Here is a 22,119-nt window from a genome sequence, read left to right on the forward strand (position 1 = left end):
AGACATAACTCTGACAGAAAATATTTAAATTACATATCTCTGACAAAGAACTGGTATTTAGAATATTTAAAGAATTTCTACAGCTCCCTAACAAAAAGGCAAACAATCTAATTTTTAAAACATGTAAAAGACTGGAACAGATACTTTACAAAGGAAGAGATACAAATAGTCAATGAGTATGTGAAGACGTGCTATCATTCATTCTTTAGAGAAATGCAAATTAAACCATCCACATATGAACCAGAATGGCTAAACTTTTTTACATGGATAATACCAAATTTTGGCAAGAATGTGGAGCAACCACAACCCTCATTTTTGGCAAGAATGTAAAATAGGGCAACCACTTTGGGAAAAGTACTGGTATTTTCTTATATAACCAAATATACACCAAGCCTATGACCCATCAATTCCCTTCCTAGGTACTCCCTCAAGCTAGAAGTAAGCATATATCCACAGAAAGACTTACGTTCAATGCCAGGGCAGCTTCATTCAGGGTAACTTAAAAAAGGAAACAACCCAGGTATCCATCAACAGGAATATAAGCAAACATATGGCCACATAATAGAATCAAAGGAACAAATTACTAATTCATGCAACAACATGAATGAAACTCAAAAGGCTGAGTGAAAGAAGCCTTACATAAAAGAGTTCATACTATTCCATTTATATAAAATCCAAGATAGGTGAAACTAACTTATGGTTTAAAAAAATTAGAAGACTGGTTGCCTGATAGTTGAGGGTAAGAGGGGAGGAGTTTCTTGCAAGGGGAATAAGGGAACTTTCTGGGGTGGTACTTCACCCAAATTTAAGAGACATATGGGTTACACAAGTGTGTGCATTAGTCAAAACTCACCAAATAGTACACTTAAGATTTATGCATTTCACTCTATGTAAATTTCACCTTTAAAACAGTAAACAAATATAAAGCTCTAGTTAATGATCTTCATGTTCAAGTGTCTAACGGGGAAATGTACTGATGTCTTTAATTTATAAAAATATAACTAAAAAATAGGATGGTTGGATAGACAGATATATGATAAAGCAAATATAAAATGTTAATTGTAGCACCAGGTAGTAAGACTATGGTGTTCACTATACTATTCTTTCAACTACTCTGTATGTTTCAAATTTTTCATAAAGTCTTGGAAAAACTTTGTGTGTGGAAAATGTAGTTGGAGTATACAGAAGTGTAGAAATCACACCAGGTTTCACAGCAGGCCTTCTCTTGGCCTCTGTCATGAACTTACAGAAGAACAGCATAAGCTATCTCCTCTAAACTACGCGTCCTCATCTCCTAAAAAAACCTCCCAAGAAATCTACTTATAAACTAATAAAATTAATAAACAAGTTCAGCAAGGTTGCAAGATACATGAGCAATATATTAAAAAATCACATATACATATTGCCTAAGCAACCACTAATCTACTTTGTTTCTTAACCAAAACCGTATAAAAAGATGCTCAACATTATTGGTCACTAGAGAAATGCAAATCAAAACCACAAAATACCACTTCACAGCTATTAGGATGGTTGTAATTTTTTTAAGAAAATTATAATGCTGGCAAAAATGTGGAGAAATCAGAACTTTCATACACTGCTGGTGGGAATGGTGCAGCTACTTTGGAAAACAATCTGGCAGTCCCTCATATGGTTAAACGTATGACCCAGAAATTCTACTCCTAGGTAAACAACCAATAGAAATGAAAACAACTCAAATGCCCATCAGCTGGTGAATGGATAAACTAAATGTGGTATATCCATACAACAGAATATTATTATTTGGCCATAAAAAAGAATAAACTACTGATACATGCTACAAACTGGATGACCCTTGAAAACATTATGCCAAGTAAATGAAGCCAGTCACAAAAGACCACATACTGTATTATCTCATTTATATGACATATCCAGAATAGGTAATTCTACAGAAAAAGAAAGTAGATTAGTGGTTGCTTAGGCCTGGGGAGAGGGGTAGGGAAAGAAGAGTGACAAGAAAGTGATAGCTAGAGGGTGAGGGGTTTATTTTTGAGTTGCTGAAATGTTCCTAAATTAAGTGTGGTGACTGTTGCTTGTTTCTATGAATATATTAAAAAACCATTGAATTCTATACTTTAATGGGCTAATGGTAAGGTATGTGAATTATACCTCAATGAAACTGTAAAAAAATGCAGTTCCCACCAGAGAAGTAATATAGTTGACTTTTGAATAATGCAGGGGTTAGGAGCACTGACCCTCCGCACAGTCAGTTTACATATAACTTGACAGTCAAATCTCCTTATCCAAGATTCTATCTACATCCATAGATTCAACCAACCCTGGATCATATAATACTGTAGTACATATTTACTGAAAAAAATCCATGTATAAGTGGATCCTCACAGCTCAAACCTGTGTTTTTCCAGGGTCCACTACACATCCTTAATTTTTGTAATTGTTTTCCAATTCAGAGCTATCTGACAAGAAGGTCCAATTAACTAATGTGGGATAATAGAATTCAGAACACTTTTATTCTGATAAAGGAAGAGAACTGGGGGAAGTCTGGAGCACTCATGCAGTTCAGAGAGGGGAAAACTAAATAGGACAGTGCAGGCAATAAAGAGAAGAGCAAAATCAGCATGATTCCAAGGGAAGAGGTACTAAGGAAGGCAAAACTCCACCTTCGGGTGAAACAGACAAATGTCACATACTTCACTATCTGGTCTGTTTGTTCAGAAGTCCTATCCTTGCCAAATAATTTTCATGTACTTTAGTTACTGCTGGAGAAAACTTTCTATTTTTGAGAAGATAACTAATCTACAAATGCCTCTCTTCTGGCAAAGGAAACCAGTGGAGGAAAGGTAAATGTGATGACAATATTCTTTAGAAGGAAATGCCAGCATTTAATCTGTCTTTAATCCTGTTACTAGGGCTCAGGCTGTGCATCTTTATCTAGTACATAGAAATCTAGAATGAAGCAAAGTACTTTTTTAGGGTAATATAGTTTCCTTTCAGAACTGTGGAGCCCAAGGTCAATTTGGTGCAATAAGGCAAGAAAAAGAAATAAAAGACATACAGGTTGGAAGATAAGAATTAAAACTATATCTTTATTTGTAGATGAAGTAATCACCTACGTAGAAAACCGTAAGGAATATATGAAAAAGCTACTAGAACTAATAAGTGAGGTTAACAAAGTTACAGAATAAAAGATCAATATACAAAAATCAGTTTTATGTCTATATACTAGCAAGGAACAATCAGAAACTAAATTTTAAAAAATACTGCTAACAATAGCAAGAAAAAAGTGAAATAAACCTGATAAAAAGATGTGTAAGACCTACACACTAAAAATTATAAAACACTGGTGAGAGAAACTGACAAAGATCTAAATAAATGGAGATACATCTCCATAAATCAGAAGACTCAATATTGTTAAGATGATCATTCTTCCCAAATTGATCAATAGATTCAACACAATCCCAGTCAAAATCCCAGTAGCCTTGTTTGTACAAATTGGAAAGCTGATTACAATATTTCTATGGAAGACAAAGAACCTAGCATAACCAAACAAATTCAAAACAGAAGAACAAAGTTGAAGGACTTACCCACACTACCTAATTCAAAGACTTATTATAAAGCTTACAGTAATCAAGACAGTATGGCACTGGCATAAAACAGACAAATAGATCAGTGTAAGAAAATGAAGTGTGAAGAAATAGATCCAGCATATACAGAAGACTGATTTTCAACAAAGGTACAAAGGTAAAAAAAAAAAGATAATCTTTTTAATAAATGATGCTGGAACAATTGGCTATGCATATGCAAAAAAAATTTAACTTAGATCCATATACACCATATGCAAAAATTAACTGAAGTAAAATTAACTAAGGTAACTATAGACCTGAATGTAAACCTAAAAACTATAAAATTTCCATAGGAAAAAACAGGAGAAAATCTTTGTGACTCTGAGCTAGGCAAATTTAGACCCAACACCAAAAGCAAGCATGATGAAAAGAACCCTAATAAACTAGACTTTATCAAAATTTAAAACTTTTGTTCCCCAAAAGACATTGTTAAGAAAATAAAAAGATAAACCACACATTGGAAGAAAATGTATGCAAAACACATATCTGACAAAGAACTTGTATTTGGAATACGTAAAGAACACTTACAACTCAATAATTAGATGAATAGTTATTTTTTAAGTGAGTAAAATATTTGAATAGACTCTACCAAAAAAGATATACAAATGGCAAATGAGCACATAAAAGTGCTCAACATCATTAGCCATCAAGAAAATGCAAGTTAAAACCATAATAAGATATCATTTCATATCTACTAGAATGGTTACAGTTAAAAAAGACTGACTATACCAAGTATTGCATAGATGTGGAGAAACTGGAATCACAACATATTGCTGGTGGTACAACTACAATGGAAAACAATTTGGCAATTTCTTAAAAAGTTAAACATACGGTTATCATGTGACACAGCCATTCCACTCCTATTAACCAACAGAAATTAAACCATACGTTCACACAAAAACTTGTACACAAATGTTCATGACAGCTTTCTTTGTAATCACCAGTAACTGAAAACCTCAAATATCCCAAAATGCAGTATATCCATAAAATGAAATAATACCCAATAATAAAGAATACAAACTATTGACACACAAAAAAATGGATGGATCTCAGAATGATTAAACCAAGTAAGAGAAGTCAGACAAAAAAGAACACATAGTATGATTACATTCATATATAAAAGTGTAGAAAATGCAAACAATACATAGTAACAGAAAGTAGATTAGTCATCGCCTCGGTACTGGGGTCAAGGGAAGTGCTGAGGGAAGGAAGGTTACAAAGGCACATGAGAAAATGGAGATAAATGGTAACTTCACTATCTTAACTGCAGTAATAATTTCAAGGATAAACACCTTTGTCAAACTAATCAAATTATATACTTTAAATATGTGCAGTTTAAAATCCACCAAAGTATACCTTAATAAAGCTATATTTTAAAAGTCCAACTACAAATATACTTTTAAAGGAGAGATACTATTAATTACATCCTACTCTAAGCAGCCTAAATATGTTTAATTTTACAAATCATTAAATTAAATGCAGTTATTTCTTGCTTAAATGGAGCTATTTTTCAAATTTGTTATTTTAACTAGCAACTGATACCAAATTATCTATGAAGGAAAAACTAGGCAAACCATGAATGAATGAAGTTGATGGAAAGAGCAAAGATCCTTGGTTGGACTCCCTCCAATCTCCAGACAGTTGGTTCTAAGGGCATAAGCCAATTTCTCTTCAAAATCAAGACATATGTGGAAATATTCATTTTTCCCACTTTTCAAAAGCATAACAAATAAAATACTTACTCTTTAAACATAACAGTAATAGCTAAATCAACATTGTTAAAATCTTGATGTGCTGTGCCAACCATTTTAGCTTTATGAGGTCCCTTTCCAATAGTCTCATTCATAGGACCTGTATTTTAAAGTCAGTTACTCTAGGAATGCTTTATTTTTCTTTTTGTTGGCTTCTTTTTCAATAGTATCTCTTGAATTTATAAACACAAGGGAGCTCCGGTTGCACAATCAGTTAGCGTGCGGTACTTATTTATAAACACAAGGGCAAAGCAATTAAAAGGCATAATCATACTCCTTAAATGATTGGTTATTTCCTCTTCATTATTTAGCCAGCAGCTATCTAGATATTCTAACCTATTCTAAAGTAACATTAAGTAAAAATCTATGTAGTAGAAGTATTTTGATAAACTACAAATTGTCATTCTCATTCCTCTTCAGATCCTTTATTTTCTTCCCACTCTCCTTGGAATTTGCCACTTCTGGCATATGCTCTATACATAAAAGGCCATGTCAATGGGTTTCCATTTAAAAAGTAAAAGAAAAGTTTACTGCTTAGAAAGTTTGATAGCCCCAAAATACAACCAAGAGATATAAATACACTCCAAATATAAATACACTTCTAATATATTGTGTCACTTTTTAAAGTCAAATATATAAATATATGTAATAGCACACATTAATTTTTTTATTTTAAAACCACTTGCTTTGGTGAGGGAGAAGGACAGAAAGGACAAGCTGGAGGAAAATAAAGAAGACAGAGTAGCAGCTCAGATTGAGGGTAACTGATTAATAACATTGGTTGAACAGATGCATGAATGAATAAGCCTGATTTCACTATCATTTCATCATCTATATCAACTTTAGTTTACTAGTATCATATCCATATTATGGCTTTTTAATTTTTTAAATATTTTATTTCTTAGTATATTATTTAATTATTTTTTATTTTGGCAGGAGGGGGAGATATTTAAGTTTATTTATTTTTGGAGGAGGTACTGGGGATTGAACCCTGGACCTTGTGCATGCTAAGCATACACTCTGTCACTTGAGCTATAACCTCCCCCTGCCCATATTATGGCTTTTTATTGGCTCTTGAGCAGCAAAAAGCGAAGTTTGGGAATCCTTCAAACATTTAAGGGACATATTATGATCAATTAAGCAATTCTGGTTAGTAAATATAAGGAAAAGAGAATGAATTAACATAATAAAAAGGTACGAGATCAAGGATAACACTGTTTAATTAGAAATAAAATAAAATCTTAGTTCTATTGCTTCAGGGTCTATTGTGAGAAGTGCCACCATTTTAGATGTAAGAAGTTTTGTGTGCACCAACTTGAGAGTAATCGGCATGAATTTACAGAATGGAAAAACTATAAAATATAGAAACTGATCATATTTTCATGTATGTAAAATAGCTAGTCAAATAGGTAAATATATCTCATTAAACATATTTTGTGGGTATATTTAGGAAAATTACCATAATGTAGAAGTTAAGATTATAATTAATTTATCCAGTATCATAAATTAGTATTTTTGAAGTGCTTCAAAGATATAAACCATTTACTCTCTTAAAATAATGTAAATTTTCCTCTGAAGCTATATAAATACCATACTTTCAGCAAGTCCTTTTTCCATGGCTGGTAGAAAGATAATATTTGGCTCAGTCTCTGTCCAAAGTATCACAAATTTTGAATTATAATGAGATACAATTGTGTTAGAACTACGTTTGAATTTCACCATGGAGCCTAAGGGTTTGGTTGTTTGCTTACCTCGGACTTTAAAATATTTCACATGGTTTGCCACAGCCTCAGTAACACTTTCTTCTGGGCACGTTTTCACACCATTAGGAAACAGAGTAGATCGCCTTCTTCTGAGCAACCACTGTCTCTCAGTTTCCCTGTGATCCAGAGGTTGTTTCTTTTCGGAAGGTAAAGAAGAGTCTGTGGATTCTGAGTCCGTCAGGAGAAAAGAAACTGCACTCTTGGGTTCTTGAATCTCTTCTAAAGATAAGTAGGTTTGCGCTACAGAATGAAAGCATAAATAAAGCCTCTGATGACAGAAGAAGATACAGTATGAAAGGTAACAAAGAAAAACTGACATCTGTGCCACGTTTGGATTTTGAACTCAATGCTCAAATTATAAACATGTGTGCCTGAGGAGGGGTGGACTGAAGCATTTAATCTTTTCTCCATTTAATTCCTACTCCTTTACTTCAAGACTATTATTTATTGAAATCAAGTATACATACAATTTCAACATATGAAATAAGAGGAAGGAAGGTCTGAAATAGGAATTACTAATGAAGAAGAAAACCAAAATTACTGGAGAGATTATTATTTTTTTAATGGAGGTACTGGGTATTGAACCGACAGGAGAAATTATAAAAGTTTAAACAAAGCAATATCAAAGACTACTAGAGTAATATTTGATTAAATTTCTCAGCAGTCATATCAAATAATGTTATTTTTAGAGAGAATATACTACAGATATAAAGAAAGATAAAATAATGTAGATTTTTAAATACCTGTTAATGATGGAAGGTTTCCTTCTATCAGGACAAATATCAAAATACCCAGATAAATCTTCTCAAAATGAGGAAACATAATCATTTGAGCCAAAATCAGATGAGGAGAGGCCAAAATCCTTAACTGAGTCCCAAAGATTTGAACCTTCAAATAAATTGTTACAGAAAAGGTCTAACATTTAAAAGTTTGTTTGAGAACTGACAACCATTCCAAAATCATTATAAATTAGCAAAATAAAAATGGTACCCTTTCAAAGTATCTCTCACTTCTTTTCTGAACTGACCAGCATGCTCTGAAAGCAGGAAAGATAAGCTAATTAGGACAGATGGGAGGAGACAATTTCTTTATTCTAATCTAGCCAGCTAAGCTCTTTACCAACACTCTCCTTGCCTTTAACAAGCAGTCCGTCCAGTTAAAAATAATGTTTCACATGTAACTCACTGTTTTACAATTTGTCTCAATCTGCTAGTCATACCTGACAGATTCACATATTCTCCGAGTTCTTCCACAACTACGATTTGTAAGCATAAAAAGGCCAGAATGACTATATCTACATCAGAAATACAGAGCTACATACAAACAAAGTTGTTTCTCTTTGTAAGAAAGCTACTGTCTTGTAAATTTCCCTCCTTAATTAAAAAAAAAATTGAACACCTTTCACTAAAACTACTATGTCTCCTTATCTATAAAATAGGATAGCAATAGTAAAGCTAACTCATGATAGAGATGTTGTGAGGATTAAATTTGTTAACACACAGAAAACACTTAGAATAGTACCTAGCACACACTAAGCACACAATATGAATGATAGCTATGTGATAATAACTTTGTTGCTTAATTTGCTATTAAGCATGAGGCCCAGTGTGTTTATCTACATGAGGAACACCTAACCAAGAAAGGATATCCTTTACCGCAATAGGAGACCAGATAAAAATTTTTCACAGTTATCTTTATCAAATAAACCTAGTAAAAAGCAAATAAAATTGGTCACAATCCCCGTGGGAGCTAGGATTTACTATGAAATAGCAATAAATCTCTATCTTACGTATCTCTGGCAAAGTTCTCTGGTGAAAAAAAAATTTTTTTGTAAAGATCTAAAGCACATTCCTCTTCAGAATCTTAAATAGTCCTGACCCTGATTTCTCCAGTCCCCAAAACAGCAAACTCAGTTATCAGAGAAGAGACCACCTGGGTGGGTACAGACCACTCCAACATAAAGAAGCCTCATACACATAGAACCATGACTTTAAACAGCCCCATGGCAAAGTTTCCAGATTTCCATAAGGACAAGCTTAGTTACAAGAGACTACAGAGGGAAGCAAGGATACATGTTTTCCAAGAGTATTATGTTCTGGTCAAGAAGGCCTTCAGGGTATGCATGTCTACTCATAGTTCTCCCAATCCAGACAGTTCAACAATTAGAGGTCACTTTCATGATAGAAAAAAAAATATTGAATACAACTAACATTTATTCTAGCTCAGTATTCCTCCAAAGAAATAGTATTGAAAGAAGGAAAACCTAAGATAATTTCCTATTAAGAAAGGGCTTAAGCTTGGAGTTAAGCCAAAAGTAATTAAAGTGTAAATGAATAATCTTACTTGACTAAAAAGTAGGTGATGGTGGAAAGATGAGAATAGAACGTAATTTTGAATCAGATTAGAAAGGGCTCTGTATGACAAGTCTAGACCTCTTTTCCCCCTAAAATAAAAAACAAAAAAACAAAAAAGCTGATTTTTAGAGGTATTCAACTTCTAAATCCTAGTTAAGTGATTGGATTATGACTTTAAAAATAAAAAAAAAAAGAGCTGCCACTTTCCTTATCCCAAGTGTTGCAAAACAAAAATAGTGTTATCTTCTCTAAGAGGGCTTTCCCTGTCCACTGACAACCCTCTTATTATCTACCACCTCTCACTAACACAAACACGCACGCACACACAGACACACACACACACACACACACACAGACACACACACACACACACACACATCCCAGGCTGAACACACTCCTGTGCTCCCAAAGAAACTCTATGATTGTTTTTAACAGGGACTATTAAAACTGTTCATACGTCCACTTCTCCCATCAGACTATAAATGACTTAGGAATAAGAGCTGCCCTTCAATTTTTTCTACCTAGTACGCTGCCTGCTAGTAGTAGATGCTCAAAAATGTTCCCTGGACTGACAATCAAATTAACTATATGTCTGCTAAAACAGGAAGAAAAATTAATCTAAGCATCAATTATATGATGGCACTGAGAATAATACAATTTAAAATTTATCTCTATGAATGGCTTACATTTTTTAAGAAAAAAATTACACCTCAATTTAATGAATTAAAAACATGTTTAATATAAAATGTTGATATTCTCAAAGTATTATTTCCACATTAATTTAGGAAAATGAGTTTTAAACAATCTTCAAAACATGATAAAGGACAGTGGTATCTTTGAAAAACATACAAACAAAAGAAGTTAAGAAGTCACAAGAAAATGTATTATATACTTGTTTTCCCAAAATTAGATATACAAAATAATTAATAGTAATCTAAAAAAGTCCCCTCCCACACACACACAAATTGGGAATGAAATATGTAATTATAACCACCTTTATAAGAAATCTCCAAAGGACAAACATCTTTAACAATATAAAGATGGTGACAGGATTAACAGAAACTTAAGAACACTAGGCTTAACTCACAACTTCAATTCACATAATTTTTAAATAAAATGTTCCGACTTTTAGCCTCATCTTAAATTGCCTTTGCTTCATTGCTCTACATACAAGAGATGCTTTAAACAGAATGTAAATCCAAGAGATGCTTTAAGCAGAACATTAAAATATTATTAAAAACCATTTTTATTGTCTGAGAAAATACAATATAATCATCCTCTCAAAGTATTCCTGACAGCATAAGGAGGCTGTGAAGCGTTTAATCACATGAAATACCACCATCATCACATCAATTCAGAACTGTTACCTGAACATTTAATAAAAACTCTGCTCCACGAGGATCACAGATCTCTAAAAGTTATGATTTAAATTTTAAAAGCAATGAGAGCAATCTGGCTTTTGCAGATGAATAGTGGGTAAGTGGAGCGATAAAATTATATATTTAGCTCTAACAATAAATAAGACTTTGAGGAGTTTTTAATTAAAGTTATGAAAACACTAATTTTATCTTCTATACTTAAAAGAAACTGTGTACATATATTCTGGGTACCAGAATAGGATAGGATTCAATTTTTATATAGCTATACCTCAAATAAACTAAGCTGAACTACATATACAGTTTTAAAAACCTATTTTGGATAGCTAAATTCTTTGTGTCCGAATTTCACTCTGAATGAACTAAACTCTCAGATCCCCACACATGACATCAAAAGAAATGGAAAACAAATAACAATTAGAGCAGAGTGACGGTTCCATTTAGCAACTGAGAAAAATAAGCTGCGCTTTGAAAGAGTGCATTTTTATTACCTTCCTAACATAATGTCTTCTCTTACACTATACAGAAGGGATGCCGTAAATGGCATTTTCTGAAGCCTTGATACTAAAATTCTTTTTAAAAAAATACACAGTATTCATACTGCATGCTTGAGTTGCAAAGAACAGAATTACAATATAATGTGACTTGTCAAATTTGACAAGCACTGGGGCTGGCACCAGGGAGGACCTACCTCCCTTCAACTCCCAGTTATGTGGAAGTACAGATCACATAGTTTTCTTATCTACAAAAACATTCCCACATTACATACGCTATTGCATAATCCAAGCATATTTAATCAGAAAAATATCAAATATTTATGAAATTTTAATTTCTAATAAGTTTCTCTATATCACCCCTATTTCCATCCCATCTACACGATCCCGACAATTCTAATAATATATCTTATATATTTTAAATAATGTACAATGACTTATAAAACTACTACAAGTTATTTTCTTCTCTGTGAGCTGGCTAACACAAATGCTGGTAAGCGGCTTTCCAGTAATCGTATAGAGCATCTGTGTCATGTTTGTACAGATTAACTAGCTATTGCTGCCCTTCTGTTGCTGTAAATGAAGTTTCAAAATGAGCTCTCTAATATCTTCCCGTTTGGTCTTTATCACATGACGAGGAAACCATTTCTCCAAATGAATTGGAAGTTCAAAGTTAACAATAGGATCCTAATGAGAGAAAAGACAATACAATCACTTTAGCATTATAATTCAAATTTGTTTTAATTTCATTTTTGTAAGAGATGAGAAATTGCTAACTTATTAAAGTAACAGCTTTACTGAGATATAATTCACATACCATACAATTCTCCTACTCAGTTGAATGATTTTCAGTATATTCACAGAATTGTGCAACCATCACCACAATCAACTTCAGAATATTTCACTAAATTGCTAACTTTTGAACATCAAAAATAAATACCATCTGTTTTGCTACAATGCATGTTTAAGTGAATTATGAATTAGTGCAAACGGAATTGATAAACAGAGAATAATGCAGCACAATGCAGAAGTCCAGTTGGTTTGAACACGATTTTTTCCAAAATGTTAATATTTTGAAACTATTAAAAGAGAAAGCCTTAGCAGTAAATGAAGAGTCTCAGATAAAAAAACAGAAAATCCTGCAGAAGTACCATCTTTTAGTGCAAGAAACAGCCAATTAAATGGCTTCAAGAACTGCTACATTTTCCATTGTATTAAACTGATCAATGAAGTTGCAAGTTCCAACTACAAAGACATTTCTGCCTGTGTTTTAAAGAATAAATAACTGCTGAAGAAGGCTTCCCCTAGATCATGTTCATAAATTTGATGAAACTATTAGAAGCCATATGTAAGAAGGACTTACATCTTGAAGAAGAAATTAAGAGTCCCAGGGTATAAAGTTGAAGTGATGGACTGACTGTGATTCTAGGAGCAAATGTGGAGATTTAACTCTGCAAGTATTTTTATTAGAATTAATACTGTTTTTGTTAAGGTCAAGTTACAAAGTTCCACAGGTTTTGAGTGGTCAACCTGAAATCTATTTTCTTCAACCTATGCTGTCACATTAGTGTACAAATATATTTGTACAAATATATTCCCCTCCACCAAGGAATCTTCATTAAACAGTGCTGCAACCTACACTAGAAGTTCTACAGACTGAAGCTACACATAAAGTAGAATTATGTAACAGACTCATAATATGTTATGTAATAAAGCACTTTGGATATCCTAAAAACAAAAGCAAATCTCTTCGGAAAGAGTATTAGAAGACCAGAACTGTCACCGTATAATGAAGTTCCAGTGTAGGAATAAAAAAGGAAAACAACAATAACAATGTAACATGTTGAATGGTTTTTCATAATGTGTACCATCGTCTATTATATATTATCAATCCTCCCCAATTATACAAGAAGTTGTAACTGCATACTGTAACCTTTATGCTTTGAAAGCACCTTTAAGGATTCTCCAAACAAGCCTTATACTCATCTCCATAAATAATATTGGTAATGACTGAAGTAATGAGCTAACAGCTCAAAAAGCAAAGGGTGATCCCTTGCTATTTAATATCTCTTTTAAATGTTGCTACAGTTCCTATAGAGTCTCTGATAAGCTGGATAATAATACCCATACTTGTCACTGTACTTATGCAGTTTAAGGTTTTCTCAACTTCTTGAATACACAAGTTTTTAGTTTTGAAAATTCTTCTTCAAATATGTATCTGCTTCATTCTGTCTCTCCACCCCACTCCCCAATCCTCCTGGGACTCCAATTACATATAAATTAGACTTTTTGACTGTATCACACTTATCTCTTATGCTCTGTTCTCTTCTTTACATTCTTTTCCCTGTCTGAGCTACAGTGAGATACCTTTAGTCCTTTTTTTAAATTCCCTAATCCTATCTTCTGCTGTATTCAGTGGGCTGTTAAATCCATCCAGTAAGTTCTTAATTTCAGATATATCATTATGCATTTTCGGCCCACTTGATTTTTCTTAGCAGATTTCATTTCACACATTTTGTTTATCTTTGACTATTTTCTCTAACATATTAATCATATAATTTTTAAGTTCTTATTTGGCTAATCCCAGTATTTGGGTTGTATGCAGTTCTATGCCTTTTTTCTCCCTCTGATAACCTGTAACATTTTCCTGCTTCTTTGCTTGCCCAGTAATTTTGTGATTATATGCTGATAATTGTGAATTTAGAACATATTTATATCTTTACATACCTTAAAGAAGCTTTCCACATATTGAAGTAAATATACCCCACAATCACTGCTATTATCTTGTTTAGGAACTTTAGGGCACAGGTCCACCATGTTTGTTTTGCTGAATTCACGATGAGTTTTTCGTTTAACTTCCCACTCTACCTCTAAATACCTTAAATCATCAAAAAGTAGAGTGACTTGAGTAGAAATTTCTTTACTATTATGTAACACTTTCACAAAGATCAAAAAACATTTGCTGCCAAATATGTTGCCTCCAGACACACTGCCAGACTAAACTTTAACAGTACAAATTATAATATGTGAGGCTTCAAAAGTGCTACTTTAAAGAAAATCACCTGAGTTTCAAAATAAAAGCTAGATTTTTTCAACAACTCAACTTTCATAACTCATATATATAAATAACTTATATTACAAAGTAATTTAACAAATTATTTTTAAACTTTAGTTGGTAGCTTTTTCCATATCCTACAGTAAATTTTAAAATTACAAACACACATGATAAGAATGTAAGAGTTCTTACTTCTTGTTAAAGCATTACTTTTGATAACCACTAATAGTTGCAATGCTGTTGTAAAACTATGCTTTTGTTCAATTATAACTACAAGTTCTAAATTTACTTTTAATTTATCCTTGAGAAACATTTTAATACTTGAAGATTAAGACATAATGGTGATATTTATTATTAATTATTTATAGGCCTCATCTAAACACATAATAAAATATAATTCCTGACATAATCTTTTCAGTAATTCTTAAGGTAACCTAATAATTATTGAGATTTTAGTAAAATTGTCATTACTTACTCTCGTAAATTCTGAACTGTGTTTTGTATAGAAGCAGCTTTTAAGGAGTCTAGAATGAGAATACACGGCCTATGAAAAGTAAAAGAAGAAATCAATATGGACATATGTGCATAGAAAGTAAACCTAAATATCTGAAAAAAACTGTATTATTATAGCATGTACCTACCTTTTACACATTTTCTTTGGTACTGATGTATTCATCTCAGGACTCTAAAATAACATGAATTTTTATGACTTTACAATTAAAGCTAGTTTATGACTTTACAATACTCAGTTACTCTTTAAAATATTTCTAACAACTATGAAATTAAAATTTCAAATATTAGAGTTCTTTTCATCAACTGAAGTAAGCCAACATCATTTTTCAAAAATTTTTTGATTTATGTTCTTATACTGGTGAAACAATAGTTTATATACTTTTACATGTGGCCTCAATAAGTTATGGAGCTTTAATATGGCCTAAAACACAACATGGAACTTGAATTGCTTCCATTCAGACTTGCCATCTTAGCAAAGATAAACATGTTAATTTAACCTGTCCTTATACATATTCTCTTAATATACAATGTCAGTAGAGACAGGCTGCTTCCCCTTGAAACATAAGAAGCAGAGTATTAATACGTATTAAGGGACAAGAGATGGGTTATTTTGTTAATTTTGATAAATTTGAGAATAGATCAAATTTTCTTCAGTGTGGAACTTCTCACTACCTATATTATTCTAATATAACAGTGAATCTCTAAGAGGAATAGGACACAGGGCCTACTCAACTTAACTGACCTTAGAATTCTTGTTATCATAAACTGCATCTCAGAATAAGTGTTCCAAGGAACTCAGTCTGGGAAACCTGGCTCTGGGAGCAAGAAGGAACTCCCTTATTCTGCCACTGTGACAGCAGAAAAGGAAACCACCTTCCTTCTGCCCACCCTATTCCAGTGACAGTAAAGACACAGGCCTGGGCCAAGGAGGCTGCTGCTGCTGCCTGTATTTATTAAAAAAAAAAAAAAAAAAAAAAGTATGTGGCTACCTAATCAAGAACAATGAAATCTAGACCATGAATACCAGTTTGGAGGTCTATTTAAAGAGAAGTTAACAGTAACTATCTTAGCCTCAGGAGTCATATGGATTGACCATGAGTCTACTTTGAATAATTTTCACCAACAATTCACAATAATAGAATGTTGAATATAAAACATAGGTTATTAATTACTCTAAGCCCAAGAAATTCTGACTTAATGAAGAATAATGTACATTTTTCTATAGAAATTGGAAAAGTAGCCAATCAAGATCAGATAAACTAGTAAATAAACAAACCTAGAGAGTTAAAGTAAGCTAAACAGACGCAAGAAGAATGATAATTTCTCTTGTTCTCTTTCCTATCCCAACAAAATACATCAAAGGATCATAAAACAGCACAATTTAATTATGGTCCACCAATATCCATCATAGCTCACTTAGCTATGCCTTGTTTTACAGATAATATTATTATATTTATGAGTTTTCCTTCCTTTACATCTATAAAAAACACACTTACTTGGGAATCCTCCGTACCCAAGGACAGTGCTGAAGTAGTATGTAGATCATTATCTAGTTAGGAACAACAAAGCAGTTATGTGTGATAATTTTATGTATAATACAAAGCATTTAGATAAGCTTAAACTGAAATTTGTATGCATAGCAGTAAATAAAGGGAAAAAATACCCGGAATCTATTTAGTTATTTTTCATGGTTAATGTTATGAAAAATTCAATTAACACAGAAAACTGATCATGGATAGCTGTCATCAGACAATACATAAAGCCCAGAGCCAAAACCTGAACTGCCAGTTAGCTGGGCCAGTTTCCTATAAAAAGACAGTCTTCAAAGACTGCTCAATGATCAAAATCCCTAGTGTTTAATTGTGGAGGATTCTTAATTTGCCTAGTAATAATTCTTCTAAACTATGATCACAGAGGGTTGCAAAAATATACTTTTGAAGCACAAGAGGATTAAACAAAATTGAAAATAATCTGTTCTTTTATTGGTTTTTCTTCCTTCCCCACTAGAGAAAGGTTTTGGCCAGTTATGAAGAGTTATGGCTATTATTAATTTGCTTACCACTTAGACTACAGCTATAAAATATAATTTTGATTTGTTTTCTGTTTGCTTACTTCATTAAGATTGGGTTTGCTTCATTTGCTTACTTCATTAATGTAAGAAAAATCATGGAAGAATTATAAGAGACCTGATACTACCTAGCCCAATTACTAGTGTCAACAAGAATTGTGCTCATTTATATTAAGAAAAAGAAAAAACAGGAGATTTCAAGCTATGCCTGAAGATTCACAGCATGAATTGTTAGGCACATTAGCAAGATGATACTATAAAAAGTACTATGATAAAACCTGATCTAACAGTATAACTTGAGAATTACATTTTGTCTATACATGAGTCTGGGCATCTATCATGAAAATTTCAGACACTATTTCTTCTAATATGTTTAATGATAATAAATAACTATACTATCTGTTAACTTCATATTGTTTGCTACATTCATTTTACTGTTACTATCATTATTAAAAACACCATCTATGCTAAGTTTATCACCTATTGTTTTATTGTCATGTTGGGATTGCTGAGCCTGGGAGTGCTGGGATATAGTTTGTGGAAAATCTTCATACACAGCTTCTTCTAACCATGGAAAACAAATGACTGCAAGATACCAGTGAGACCTGTTGAAAAAGAAATAGGTTCTTAATAACACAAAATCTAAACAACCTAGAAGAATAAGTTCAAGAACTATAGCTGAGAAGGTGGGTATGATAAACTTCTTATCTATTTTGAAGAAGTCCATTCTAATATCTGATATAATACAGAACACACATTCCAAACTAATTTAAAAAGTAGTAAGCCTTCTTAGAGTAAAATCTGAGTAATTCAAACTAATTTACTTTCATATAATTGGTGTGTCCTGTTAAAGATCTGGTTTAATAAATAGACTTATAGCATCACCTTCTTTCTATTGGTGCGTAAAGAGCTTGTTCTCATAAGCATTTGAAGATTCTTCCTAAAACACTCTGATCTTTTGTCTTCAAAATCTTTTCTTGAGTACCCCCAACCAAAAATTCAATGTCTCAGTCATTATAGTCTTGTGGGCAACTATCATTTTAATTTTTTCACTATTTATAATATAAATACCATCAAACCAAAATCTAAGATAAATAAACTCATTATTTTAGCTACTTCTTTAGAAAAAATTAAAAATAACACCTAAGTTTATATATCCACACTTTTTATTGCTTATTAATCTAAAAATGCACAAAATATTTTTTCTGCACTGTCTGTGATTTTGTTTTTAAGTAATCTGAAATACTTACGACTCATTTACAGGCACAAAGATATAATCTTTATTAAAGATGTTTATGTGACGAGTCCATGTTCTTACTCTTTTATGTCTTCTCTGAGCCATTCTAGAAATGTAAAAGATAGATATATTTGGTATACAAAAAAATTAAAATTTTAAGATAAGGTTTTCAAGAGTCCATTTTATACACTGAAAAATGCTAGTTTTAGCTTATTTAATCATCTTCTTCAAGATATAATATTTAATGGACTAGAAAATTATCTCCTTTTATTAACTCCTGGCTATTTTTAGTCCAGCACAATGAAAACATCTCTGGGTTAGAAGTTAAAAGATAAAGATTTCAGTACCAGCCTGTTCTGTCACTCACCAGAGTTCTGCCAATCTTTATTGCCCTGCTTCCTCAACTGAAAAATGCCCTATATATCTAAAAACATTGTTATGGGAAGAAATAATGTACAAAAATGTACCTTGTAAAGTGGTAGACAAAAGTTTATGTTAACTTTTTAAAAAACAAAACCCCTTAATTTTATCAGGGTTCTTCTGTAGAGATTATCACACGGATTGTTAGGGTGGGGGAGGGATGAAGCAGTTCCATGCTCACAGCTGTCTGAGTCAGTGCTATTTAAGCTACAAAATCTATTCCTTCCTCCTCCATGCCCATCCCTAGCCACCGCTCTATAGGTTTTAGAATTAATCAAAAAATACTTGGACAGAAATTCAGCTAAATTATGAGGACAAATATGGTATTTTGTGAACTGTTAAATCAGTTTAATTAAATAGTAGTATGTCAGTAAGGGTGTGACCAAGAAAACATACACCACCCTATGTATTTAAGACAGATAAAATGTAATGCAAAGAATTGGCTTCAGTGGTGATAAAAAAGTGCAAAGCCAAAAAAGGCAACCAGGGAGGCAACCAGAGATTAGCATAGTAGGACAATGCTACACTTTATGCTGAAGGGCAAAGTGAAGAAGCAGCACCTCCAGATGGAAGCTGGAGCTCTACCAGGTCCGTCCGGTGCAAGACAGACCCAGAGCAGAAACAGAACCACTACCAGAGTAACTGCCAAGGCAAAGATGGTACAGTAGAAAACATCCTGGCTGCTTCTTTCCTTGCCCTCCAACCTCAGTGTCCCCCACAGAACATGCAACTGGAAAAGCAACCTGCAAGAGTCAGCCTCCCTGTGATAGGGAACAGAACAGAAGGGTGAGAAACGTCTCCCAGAGCAAACTGGCCCAAGATCTGCACAAGTGGTAATTCTGCTCACTCACTCTGGGAAGTAATGTAAGACATTATTTCACTAGGAGCGTCAAAACACTGTTTTCCTCTTAAAATTTAAATACATTAGAAGACTGACTTACGAAAGATTTGGATTATCTTCTGTTAAATTATTTTCCTTTCTCGTCAAGCATTTATAGAAAAAGCTACTAAAAATGTGACTTCGTTCAACAAGTTCATCAGATGCCTTCTCCAATATAAGATACCTGTAAAGTAGCAACACCTTAAAGTAAGTTATTTTTAGATTTTACTTGGTCTTCCTCCAATTATCTTATGTGTTCTGAAAATCTTCACTGTTTGTCCAAAGTCAAAACAATCTTGTAATTTGCTCTGATTTTCGCATTTTTTGTTCTTTAGTTACATCACCTTCTATTAAGGTCAGTTGAAGAAGAAATTTTCCATTTACTCACTCATTCACTCAACAATTATTTAACAAATTCCTAACATGTGCCAAGCACCACATTTACACTAGAGACACAGAATAAGAGGGGACAAAAAAAAAAAGCACCTGCCTCCATAGAGCTTACAATACAAAAAAGCGAGGGTACGAGGAAATATTAATCAAATAATCACACAATCAAATATAAAATTGAAACTATGACACTCCTAAATAAAACTAGAGAAACTTTAACAACTGAGACGTAACTAATTTCTAAATCCTTAATCCATTTCTATACTAAAACAGCTCTTCAATATAAGGTTATAATTTAATCACTTAATAATTAAGCCCTTCAAAATCAGGTAACTGCTATTCTTAATAGTTTATAAAGGTTCAAAAATGATCTTGTAATTGCTTTTTTTTTTAGAAAAAAGCATAAAAAACAAACACAACTTGAATTTTTTTAATGTAGTTGTGGGGAGGGTATTCTATGTGGAAGGAAACACGAAGAATGATTTTGCTGTGCTACAAGTGTTCTTTATCTTGATCTGGATGATGATAACATGAGTGCACACATAAATGAGCATTCATGAGCTGCACACTTAAAATTTATGCACTTCACTACTTGAAAGTTATTCATCAATTTAAACAATAAACAGAAGAGAGGTTTTAAAAAGTTAGAATCCTCTCTGAAAAGAAGTCAATAAGACAGAGATACAGAAAGTTTAGTGAAGAGAAAGTATAGGAAAATACTATTAGAACTGAATTAGAAATAAAATTTTGTTAGTTAATTCCAATAAAACCTAACATTAACAGCAAAGATGATCCATTTCATCTCACAAAATATAAATGTGACACTATTACAGGGATACAAAAATAAGTAAGATGTTTAACCTTTAGAAAGAGAATAATCATAATGCCACCAAATAACTTTAAAATAAAGCAAAATATTATAAGCACCATAAAAGAGATGCAAATGAAGTATTATGACAGTTAATATCTATTTAGGATCAGGAAGTTTCAAGAAGGTAACACTTCCAAGGAATCCTGAAAGAGGAATAAAACTTCAACAGGTTATGATAAAGAGGAGAGTATTGCAAGAAGCAAGAAAAACAGGGCATTAAGGCAGAAGAGTGAATAAGAATGGGCTTTGTTTAATAAACTATTTATAATTAAATTTTGCTGGACTATGTCATATGCATAGGGTTATTAGCTGAAAGACCGATTATTGTCATATTATCAAGACACTCAAATGCCTATGTTTGAGCTCATTTTGATGAGTAATAAGAAATTACTAAATGTTTCTAGTGGGAATTGCATCTTACAGAGCAGTTCAAGAATAATAATAGTGGTAATAATATATGTAACAGATCAGAAAATAGAGACAAAGGATATAGGAGATGAGTGAAGAATAACAATTTAGGTAAGATGCATAGTACTAAAAATATCATGATGAGAAAATAAAGCAAATAAATGAATTAGACAGAATCTACCACTCAGGCAACTGAGTATGTAGAGAGGGGAGGGTGAAGAGTCAATGATAACAGACTTCACTCCCAGCCAAGATGGAACAATAGGGACCAGATTTACACTCCTGTTTGAAACAAGTAGAAAACTGGACAAAATAAATGAAACAATAGTTTTCAAAATAGTGGGTATGATATAACAAAGAACAGTGACCCTTGAGAAATGGAGAGGTCCATAATTGCTCCAGCTTACTGCCTTGACAAGTTTCCAGGCTGCAGCACAGGAAGGGACAACCCAGGTGGAGCCTGACAGGCTCCCAGAGCGGAGGAGATGCTGAGAGTCAGAAGAGAAGAAGGCAGTGGGAGCTTGCAGATCAGAATATTGGAAAAGAAAAAGCAGTATAGAGAGAGAACTCCAGACATTTGCAGAGTCCTCCTCTAGGATTTAGCAGAATACTGATCATTGCATGTATATAAAGAAAATGTCCAAGGCTGAGGAAAAGAACTACCTGAAAAAATTAGAGGGAATGGTACCCACCATTCACACAGGCTGCAGGAATGGTGCCTGTTCCTACTAGCCAGTCTGGAAAACCTTGTAATTCATGAAGCACTGAGTAGAGCACTCAGAAGGGTCTTTCCTCAGTGGCAGGGATTAACTTGTTGGTCTCACCTAACAGCTCTTAAAAAGCAAGACCCTTAAAATCATCAAGCTGTTTCCAAACAATCTGTATTTCAAAACAAAATTCAAGAATATTTACAGGAATA

The 22,119-nt window shown here is 32.9% G+C and overlaps 2 protein-coding genes across 10 annotated transcripts in view; both read right to left on the bottom strand.

Annotated features, from left to right (window-relative positions):
- The window catches only part of IMPG2 (interphotoreceptor matrix proteoglycan 2), a 66,335-nt gene extending 56,259 nt beyond the window's left edge, over positions 1-10,076 (bottom strand). For 2 of the 3 annotated variants that reach the window (XM_074362395.1, XM_074362390.1), the window contains exon 1: positions 7,123-7,557. In XM_074362395.1, the coding sequence (XP_074218496.1) occupies positions 7,123-7,453 (331 nt within the window). In that variant the 5' untranslated portion in view covers positions 7,454-7,557. Of the gene's footprint in view, positions 1-7,122; positions 7,558-7,877 lie in introns of those variants that run through there. The other variant, XM_045503923.2, reaches the window with a different exon arrangement.
- Positions 10,077-10,202: 126 nt separating this feature from the next.
- SENP7 (SUMO specific peptidase 7) overlaps positions 10,203-22,119 on the bottom strand; it is a 128,037-nt gene continuing 116,120 nt past the window's right edge. For all 7 annotated transcript variants that reach the window (XM_010966379.3, XM_045503926.2, XM_045503930.2 and 4 more), the window contains 8 exons: positions 19,593-19,715; positions 18,245-18,337; positions 17,475-17,599; positions 16,423-16,475; positions 15,055-15,098; positions 14,889-14,957; positions 14,086-14,236; positions 10,203-12,045 (listed from right to left, as the gene is read on the bottom strand). In XM_010966379.3, the coding sequence (XP_010964681.1) occupies positions 11,908-12,045; positions 14,086-14,236; positions 14,889-14,957; positions 15,055-15,098; positions 16,423-16,475; positions 17,475-17,599; positions 18,245-18,337; positions 19,593-19,715 (796 nt within the window). In that variant the 3' untranslated portion in view covers positions 10,203-11,907. The remainder of the gene's footprint in view (positions 12,046-14,085; positions 14,237-14,888; positions 14,958-15,054; positions 15,099-16,422; positions 16,476-17,474; positions 17,600-18,244; positions 18,338-19,592; positions 19,716-22,119) is intronic.

The sequence above is a fragment of the Camelus bactrianus genome, chromosome 1 (assembly GCF_048773025.1).
Source record: "Camelus bactrianus isolate YW-2024 breed Bactrian camel chromosome 1, ASM4877302v1, whole genome shotgun sequence".
Taxonomy (NCBI): Eukaryota; Metazoa; Chordata; class Mammalia; order Artiodactyla; family Camelidae; genus Camelus; species Camelus bactrianus.